This window comes from Pinus tabuliformis, chromosome 8 (assembly GCF_031772625.1).
Source record: "Pinus tabuliformis cultivar Carrire ecotype Pingquan chromosome 8, CPIR1, whole genome shotgun sequence".
Classification (NCBI taxonomy): Eukaryota; Viridiplantae; Streptophyta; class Pinopsida; order Pinales; family Pinaceae; genus Pinus; species Pinus tabuliformis.
The window spans coordinates 1,802,188,420-1,802,197,933 of record NC_142294.1 but is presented as its reverse complement, the minus strand read 5'-3'; the positions used below and the strand labels follow the sequence as shown (position 1 = coordinate 1,802,197,933).

At 42.9% G+C, this 9,514-nt stretch overlaps 1 protein-coding gene and 1 pseudogene across 1 annotated transcript; one reads left to right on the top strand and one right to left on the bottom strand.

Annotated features, from left to right (window-relative positions):
- The first annotated feature begins 401 nt into the window (after positions 1 to 401).
- On the top strand, positions 402 to 5,169 carry LOC149243435 (uncharacterized). Its single transcript, XM_089371212.1, has 4 exons — positions 402 to 1,772; positions 1,866 to 2,299; positions 3,131 to 4,832; positions 5,152 to 5,169. The coding sequence occupies exons 1-4, from the start codon at positions 402 to 404 to the stop codon at positions 5,167 to 5,169; spliced, it is 3,525 nt and encodes a 1,174-aa protein (XP_089227338.1).
- Positions 5,170 to 7,076: 1,907 nt separating this feature from the next.
- Positions 7,077 to 8,672, bottom strand: LOC149243434 (3'-N-debenzoyl-2'-deoxytaxol N-benzoyltransferase-like; annotated as a pseudogene).
- Positions 8,673 to 9,514: the final 842 nt, after the last annotated feature.

Below are 9,514 nucleotides of genomic sequence, written 5' to 3'. Positions count from 1 at the left end.
CCACCGAAGACAGCAACGAAGGCGAAGGGATGGCATTACAACAAGAACTGTAACCATCAACCGAGTATAGGGTTTGTTGCAGTGACAGAACGGTGAGCATCGCCTCAGGAACGCAGAGAGGGCAACGGCAGTGTGGTGGAGAGAAAATGAGCCGAGGATAACCCTTTAGGGTTTAACATAGGCGGGAAGACCCCTCAACTGGACGAGCCGGTAGCTACACCCAACAACCGGTAAGTGCATGCCTTAATGAGCCTCGGATTGGGGGCCAGCAAATCCACGGAAGATTTGTCCGCGCACAAGTGAATACCGGGCATGAAGTGAGTCACGTGGCCGTGTCCACGTCAACGAAAGGGCTGGGCCATCATAAGTGGTATCAGAGCTAGTTTCTTGAGTTAGAACCAATGGAACAGGTAGAAGGTGAAGGTGAAGGAAGAGGAAGAGGAAGAGGAAGAGGAAGAGGAAGGGGAAGAGTAGTCCGGAGGGTAGTAGATGATGGACTTCGAGAGGAGATTCGAGTTTTGCGTGAAAGATTGGCAGTGGTGGAAGCTGGGGGAAGAAGAAACCCAGCAGATGACAGTGATGAAGAAGAAGTTGAACCAGAGGAAGAATTAGAGGGGGTGACACCAGAATTCAGACTGTTGAAGTCGGTTTTGCTGTCAAGTCATAAGCCAAAACATGAGTTGTCAACTTATGACGGAAGTCTGTCCGCAGACGTGTTGTTGGATTGGCTAAGTGAAGTCAACAAATATTTCGAATTTGAGGAAACCAGTGAGGATAAACAGGTGAAGTTCGCCGCCACCAAACTGAAGGGACATGCGTCCTTGTGGTGGGACAGCATTCAGGCGGAGCGGAGGAGGCTCAATAAACAGCCTATAAAGAAATGGTCTAGGATGGAGGCCAAGTTGAAAGAGAAATTTTTACCGAAAGATTATCAGATTATGTTGTACAGGCAGGTACAGAATCTAAAACAGAGGGGAATGACCGTTAGAGAATTTACAGAGGAATTCTACAAGTTAAATTTGCGGGCAGGATATGTGGAAGACACCCCGGAGAAAACAGCCAGATTTGTGAATGGCTTAAGGGGGGAAATCTTGGATGAAATTGGTATCCTTTCACCCCGGACATTGGAAGAAGCCTATCAGTTTGCGCTGAAGGCAGAAGAAAAGATTAACCGGAAGCAGAATGCCAGGAGAGGAGGTGGAACTGGCAGGGGAAAGGGTAAAGTGTTTGGAAGAGGCCGAGGTACAGGTCCAAGTGAAGAAAGCAGCAGCTCTAAATCTGCTGGAGCGACAGAAAAAGACAATAGCACTAGAGGAGGACGACCACCTCAGCGGGGGCGAGGAAATGGTCGGGGCAGGGGAGCTGTCCAGTGCTATCGCTGCCACAAATGGGGGCACAAGTCTTATGAATGTCCTGAAGCTGAACCAGCAGGCGGAAGAGGAACTTATGTTGTTCAGCCAGAGGATGCTGAGACAACACCTCAGGAAGCAGAAAATGCACCAGAGACAGGTGAAGCTTTGGTGTTGAATAAAGTGCTGTTGAAACCAGCAAAGGAGGTTGCAGAACCAGATCAACGTAAAGCTTTGTTCCGCACTGTCTGCAAGTCGCGGGGCAAGTGCTGCAAACTGATTATTGATAGTGGGAGTACGGACAATCTTGTGGCGGTGGAGATGGTAGAAAAGTTGGGATTGAAGAAATTGAAGCACCCTACGCCCTACAAAGTGTCATGGCTGCAGAAAGGACATCAGCTGTTAGTCGACGAACAATGTGAGGTAGAATTTCAGATTGGTAAGTACAAGGATAAGATCCTTTGTGATGTCATGCCAATGGATGTCTGTCACCTACTGTTGGGATGACCTTGGCAGTTCGATAGAAGTGCAGTTCATGACGGGAAAACGAATTGCTATAAGTTTGTGAAAGATGGGATCAAGCACACGCTTGTACCCATCGAGGAAAATACAGCAGAAACCAGTGGAGTAAAGGCATTGCTGTTGGGAGGAAAGGAGTTTGTGAAACAGATTGAGGACAGCGAAATCAATTTTGCTGTCATAAGGAGACCAAAGGCAGTAGTATTACACACACAGCTATCAGACTTGCCTGAGGAAGTTCAGCAGTTGCTGCAAGAATTTGGGGACATTGTGGTGGATGATCTTCCCAATGAATTACCACCAAGGAGGGGTATTAGTCACTGTATTGACTTTATACCAGGGGCAAGCTTGCCAAATAAGGCTGCTTACCGTATGAGTCCCAAAGACCATGAGGAAATTAGGAAGCAAGTTCAGGAACTACTTGATAAAGGGTTGATTCGAGAGAGTATGAGCCCTTGTGCAGTACCGACTGTTTTGGCTCCAAAGAAGGGAGGAGAATGGCGAATGTGCACAGACTCCAGAGCCATAAACAAGATTACTGTCAGGTACAGGTTTCCCTTACCAAGGATGGACGATATGATGGATTGTTTGAGTGGGGCAGCCTATTTCTCAAAAATTGACCTGAAGAGTGGATATCACCAGATTCGAATACGAGAAGGCGACGAGTGGAAGACAGCTTTCAAGACAAACGAAGGCTTATATGAGTGGCTGGTGATGCCATTTGGATTGAGTAACGCTCCCAGCACATTCATGCGCTTGATGAATGAGGTATTAAAGGAATTTAATGGGAAATTCGTGATAGTTTACCTGGATGATATTTTGATTTTTAGCAGGACTAAAGAGGAGCATTTCAGGCATTTGCAGAGTGTGTTGAGGAAGCTGCAGCAAAACAAGCTGCTGATTAATCTGAAAAAGTGTACCTTTTTTCAGCGAGAACTAGTGTATTTGGGGTTTGTTATTGCAGAAAATGAATTAAAAATGGATCCGGAAAAGGTGGCAGCTATAGTTAGCTGGCCTTCACCGAAGAGTTTATTTGAAGTCCGGAGTTTCCATGGACTAGCCAGTTTTTACAGGAAATTTATCAGAAATTTCAGCGAGATTTGCGCACCTATGTTGGACACGATCAAGAAGGCAAATCAGCCTTTTCGCTGGACTGAAGCGGCAGAAAGTAGTTTTCAAACTTTGAAAAAAAAGATTACTGAAAGACCTATATTGAGACTGCCAGATTTCAACAAACTTTTTCAAGTTCGTTGTGATGCCAGTGGGACAGCCATTGGGGCAGTCCTTAGTCAGGAGGACAGACCGGTCGCTTTCTTCAGTGAAAAGCTAAACGAGAGCAGGCAGAAGTACTCAACCTACGACAAAGAATTTTACGCAATCATACAAGCGTTGAAGCATTGGCGGCATTATCTACTGGGAGATGAGTTTGTTTTATTTACAGATAATTCTGCCTTGCAGTACATTATGCAACAGCACAAATTGAACCACAAACATGCAGCTTGGGTGGAGTATCTGCAGAATTTTACATTCGTACTAAAGCACATTAGTGGCCAAGCGAATAAGGTGGCAGATGCACTGAGCAGAAGAACATTGCTTCTGCAGGAAAGCACAATGCAAGTCTTGGGTTTTGAGCATTTGAAGGAGTTGTATCAAACTGATACCGAATTTGGGGAGGCATATGAAGCCTGCCAAAACCCTTTGTTAAGGAATGATAGCATGTGGCTAGACTATAATCTACAAGAAGGACTGCTGTTTAAAGGAGGACAACTGTGTATACCCAACTGTTCTATGCGGGAAAATATAATACAGGAGAAGCACAGTGGGGGACTGGCTGGACACTTTGGTATCGACAAGACGATTGCTCAAGTACAGCACTTCTATTTTTGGCCGAAACTGCAGCGAGATGTGCAGAGGTACGTGAGTAGATGCAGAGTTTGTCAGCTAGCAAAGGGTCATAGTCAAAACACTGGTCTTTATTCGCCATTGCCGATTCCGAGTCGACCATGGGATTCAGTGAGCATGGACTTCGTTTTGGGTTTGCCAAAGACACAGCGGGGCTTCGATTCAGTCATGGTTGTAGTTGACCGATTTTCAAAAATGGCACATTTTGTACCTTGCAGGAAAACCAGCGACGCTACTTATATAGCACACCTATTCTTTACTGAAATCGTTCGGTTGCATGGACTCCCGAAATCCATCATCTCTGATCGGGATGTAAAGTTTACTGGTCACTTTTGGAGAACTCTGTGGAAAAAGTTGAATACTCAATTGCAGTTCAGCTCCGCTTATCATCCGCAGACTGATGGTCAGACGGAAGTCGTAAACAGAAGCCTAGGGAACTTACTTCGCAGTTTGACAGGAGGAAATTCCCGGACATGGGACCGTGTACTTGCTCAAGCAGAGTTCGCGTACAACGATTCACCTAACCGCAGCACCGGTTACAGTCCGTTCCAGATTTTGTACGGCATGCATCCGCGAGGAGTGCATGAATTACGGGATTTGGGGAAACTCGAGAAACGGAGCGCTGATGGGGAAGAATTCGCTCAAGCGATGAGCAATTTGCACGAACAGGTCAAGCTGAAGTTGCAGGACAGCAGTCAGAAGTACAAGCAGCGAGCTGACACAAAGCGTCGGGAAGTTCAGTTTAACGTTGGGGATGAAGTCCTTGCGTATTTACGTAAGGAGAGATTCCCGAAGCGGGAGTACAACAAACTAAAATTCAAGAAGATCGGCCCCTGCAAAATCATCCGCAAATTTTCTGCGAACGCTTACGAAATACAGTTGCCACCTGAGATTGGAATTTCTCCCATTTTTAACGTGGCAGATCTGTTTCCCTATGTCGCCGATTCAGAGAATGATACAGCAACTACAGTGCCACAGAAAAACAGCTATGAAGAAGATTCTTGGACAAGACAATTACCAAAGGCACCACCCCTTGAGATCGAAGGAATTCTGGATACACAGGTAGCTAGACGCACACGCAGGAAGGAGTATCTGCGATATTTGGTCAAGTGGCGGAACCGTCCAATAGAGGACAGTTCTTGGCTCAACGCAGCGCAGATAACTAAAGCGGGCTATTCTGTTGACGACCTCATGGAACGGAGCCATGACTTTTTGCCACCCCGGGAGCCTGATGCAGGAGCATCCAGCTCCGAGGAGACAGAAGATCGCTGACTGACTCACGGTGAAACAGGAACACGACAAGACTCCAAGAGTGGATGGACAGGTCATCAAAACTGGTTGTTGTCTTTTGTTAATTAATGTTTATTTCTTTTTATTTCAGAACAATTTAAGTTACTAGTTGTTAGTTTAGGAAACCAAAAACTGTTTAGTTAACTTTCTGTTTAAAGAAGCAAGTGACAGTTACAAATTCAGTTCAATAGACAATTATATTTCATGTAGTTTAAAAATGAAAAGGACGGATGTAACAGGGACTTTTTTTTGGTTCCCCTCATAACGAAAGAAGAAGGAATAGCAAGACGATTTACAAAACCCTCTGTAACAGAAATATTGAAATCTTTTCTGAGATAATCTACTGTTAATAATCTTTCCCATATCGTGCATATAAGCATTACTGTGTATTTGTTGTTTTTAGAAGTGAATTGAGACAGAAAGAATTTTTATACTGTAACTATAAATTCAAGAGCATTACAGGCATTAAGTCAAGACCATAAACCATGTTACCAGAACCAACACGCAAGCGAGACAGCGTAAAGCGGCCATACTTTAACAGCATATGAGTTGCAGAGCATTACAAGAACAGAGGACGTCACAGACATCAAAGTAAACCCAGATTGCAGTCGTAAAGCACAGAACCCGCAAGCCAAATACGAGGAGCAACACGGCCACATACAAATCAAATATATAAGCTTATAAGGAAGAGGTAACAGTTCAAACCATTCTGTTTCTATTAATAAAGCATTTCATAAGTCTTTACATACAGAAAGTTCGACAAACAGCACAGAACCATGTATTAAACCCGGCACCGCCGTAACAATACAAGTTCCAAACCCTTGTTGCATTGAGACCGTATAATGACGCAAAGGGACAGAGCACAGAGACTGTAAACGCCGGCAAGGGGCACGGCCGAACCCTAAATAACTTAAGCAACAGAAAACTACAGCTACAGCCATATGGAGCAAACTATAGACATACTGGAGCAGGAGTAAACCCTACCCGGTTGCAAAGAGTACCAGGGTTGAAAGGGATTGAAGATAGTATAACCCGAAACCCTCGCGAGCAAGTCTCCTGGTCAACCTGCACATAAAAACAACGTGAGTTAGTCCAGCTATCAACCAGAACCATTATCAATCTAAGAAAACGAAAGAGCAACAAGGTGCGAGTGAGAAGGAACTGTAAACTTACCCACAGGTCGACGGAGGTTGCTGAGACAGAACCCAGTTCCATAAGCTGAGAATGCACAAAAACCTGTAAGTGTCGATAACAGGTGACAGAGTAAGGTAAATCATAGCACGAGAGTTTACCTCGAGGGCGGAAAGAGTTCGGAAGAGCGGCAGCTTCGTGGTCGCGAATACCTGTACAGAACTAAAGCTCAGAAGTTGAAAACGAAAAGACTCCCACAAAGAATCCATAAAAACGTGAGTAACTTACCACAGATTTCCGCACAGAACCACCGAAGACAGCAACGAAGGCGAAGGGATGGCATTACAACAAGAACTGTAACCATCAACCGAGTATAGGGTTTGTTGCAATGACAGAACGGTGAGCATCACCTCAGGAACGCAGAGAGGGCAACGGCAGTGTGGTGGAGAGAAAATGAGCCGAGGATAACCTTTTAGGGTTTAACATAGGCGGGAAGACCCCTCAACTGGACGAGCCGGTAGCTACACCCAACAACCGGTAAGTGCATGCCTTAATGAGCCTCGGATTGGGGGCCAGCAAATCCACGGAAGATTTGTCCGCGCACAAGTGAATACCGAGCCTGAAGTGAGTCACGTGGCCGTGTCCACGTCAACGAAAGGGCTGGGCCATCAATGCTCCTATTAGCTATATTTAAACTACTAGCTATTACTTAACACTCGTTATACATATTATAAATTCACACATATTCATAATAACAATTCATGCTCCTATTAGCTATAGTTCATGCTCCTATTAGCTATATTTAAACTACTAGCTATTACTTAACACTCGTTATACATATTATAGATTCACACATATCCTTATTATGAATCTACATCCTTATTATGAATCTACGACTTTATATGTCAGAGCTATTAGTAGTAGTATATATAAAACGTAAAGAGCATTTTTCCAAATTTGTTCGGCATTTTATAACCACGAATTCAAATGAAACGATGCATTTCGGTTTGCAGGTCTTTCAATGCTGGGGGTGGCACGCAGAATACCATCATGACTCCGCTCTTGCTCTCTGGCGGAGGCAGCATTAAAATTGGGCAGAATAAAAATTTGCCAGGCCAAACAATGCTGGGCTCGCCCAACCCAAAATCCACCTGATGAAATCCCAACCACCTCCAATCACTAAGATACGTGTCTTCCGGACATATTTGCACATCTGTGATCTTTTGGAATGGACGTTTCATCTCCACGAAGGATATGCTCGATCTTACGCGCTCGTCGTTTACAGATGTTTTTGCCTTCTTTATCATCTTCACAGCATGCAAAAGGGATCCATTGACAACTTCTTGTGCTGTAGCGCTGCGTGCACATCCCAAGTACACAGCATTGCCGTAGTATCCTTCTGCAAGGGGGGGCTTTAACATTCTCCTTACGTCCACAGCGAAAATAAGCCTAACAGCGCTATGAAGAGAAATTCCCAGAGCTATTGTTCTTGCTCGCCAGGCCAACGCCGATAAAACTTCGAACGTGGTACAATGCTCCCCCAGCTCCTCTGCGATGGGCTGTTTTATCCTATGTAAAGCATCCGAGCTCAAGAAAAATGAAGAGATGACCAGGTCGTAAGCCTTCACAGTACTCAGCTGTATGGCAGAATTAGGGTTGACGAGGAATCCACTTTCAAAGAACTCGTCATGGGGAAAACGGACAATAGGAGGCTGGTAGGGTTTGAGAACTTCTCTCTGCCATATTGGTTCAATGGAAAGCTTTGCTTCTCCTCTAGCAATCTCTGCAACTCCATTAAGAAACTGCGCTGCCCCTCGCCCGTCACACAGACTATGGCTGAAACTCGCACCCACAACAAGGCCCCCGCATTTGAAGCGCGTTACCTATTATTTTCATAATAAAAGTCAGTTAAAACGTTAGCGTGAATGACAAATGAAGACCCAGAAGTACGAGGAATGAAGTTTACCTAAAAATGAGAACGGGGACTTCGTCGACCTCAGCAAAGTGATGGAGCAGAGGGGCGAAGGAGGGTTTCAGGTCTTCCAGTATACCCAACTCTGAAAGAGTGTTGTCCGTCGCGGCTTCAACGAACAGGGCACCCTCTTCCGTGCATTCTACTTGGAATTTTCGGCCATCTTGGGTTCTCTTCACCCTGCCTGCAAGTGGGTAATAGTAATTCAATGCTTCTGACAGTGCATCCCGAATAACTTTTACAGGATTTTGGACTTTCTGAGAAACATTAGTGTAAACAAGCAAAGCATCAAATGTAATTCTCAAGAGGACATGGTCGTCGAGATTGGACAGATAGAGGATGGTTTTGGGAGAAGGTCGGGAAGGTGGTACCATGATAGACGCTATTACATTTTCAGGGACCTGAACTTGGAAGCAATATTCCTTCATATTGACGCTTTCCATTGATAAACCCTAATCTTCGAACACTACTTACCTCCTCATTCAAAAGCCCTACTCGGTGCGGAAGAATGGTGATGATCAAATTATATAGATGGAAGATATGGATTATGACGCGCGTGTGTTTTGTGGATTGGTGGGTTGTAGAAGTCGTTTTTGTCAACAAAATTACAAAATATCTGACAAAATTACTTGAATTCTTATCAGTTTTTGAAATACCTGGAAACCAGTGGCAAACAAAACTACAAAATATGTGGTATCTTTGAATTTTCATCTGACAAAATTACAAAATATATGGCATCTCTGAATTTTCTTCCGACAAAATTACAAAATATCTGGCATCTCTGAATTTTCTTATCAGTTTTTGAATTAGTTGGAAAACAGTGGCAAACAAAACTACAAAATATGTGGTATCTTTGAATTTCCTTATTAATTTTTGAATTATTATATATATATATATATATATATATATATATATATATGTCTATATATATATTTATTTAAAAAAATAAAATCTAGTAAAATTTAATATTATGAAATAAAATTTATTATTTTTAAATAAAATTTATTTTATTTATCTTAAATATGATCCATTGAAATGTCTCTCCTTTTATAGTGTGATGATGACAAGAATTGACTTTTGTGTCCTCCATTATTAATTACTTTGTAATATATCACTAGTTACTATGTATAATAAATATAAATAATTTGAAAAATAACATTATATATTAATTATAAACACAAATGGTTTGTAATTAAATTCAAAAATTCCATTTTCTCATTGGTGCAAAGTATTGAATAGACAATTTTTATGGGTTTTATTTTTTAATTTACAAAAAATTAATTAAAAAAATATAAATGTGAAAAAATATGTAAAAATAACATGTATACAATTTGCACAACTCTCATTATAT

Excerpts from the sequence above, each read along its gene's own strand:
- LOC149243435 (XM_089371212.1), top strand. The coding sequence starts at position 402 with ATGGAACAGGTAGAAGGTGAAGGTGAAGGAAGAGGAAGAGGAAGAGGA. Across the intron at positions 1,773-1,865 it reads TAGTCGACGAACAATGTGAG|TTCGATAGAAGTGCAGTTCA; the intron begins GTAGAATTTCAG and ends TGACCTTGGCAG. Across the intron at positions 2,300-3,130 it reads CAGGAACTACTTGATAAAGG|TGGGACAGCCATTGGGGCAG; the intron begins GTTGATTCGAGA and ends TTGTGATGCCAG.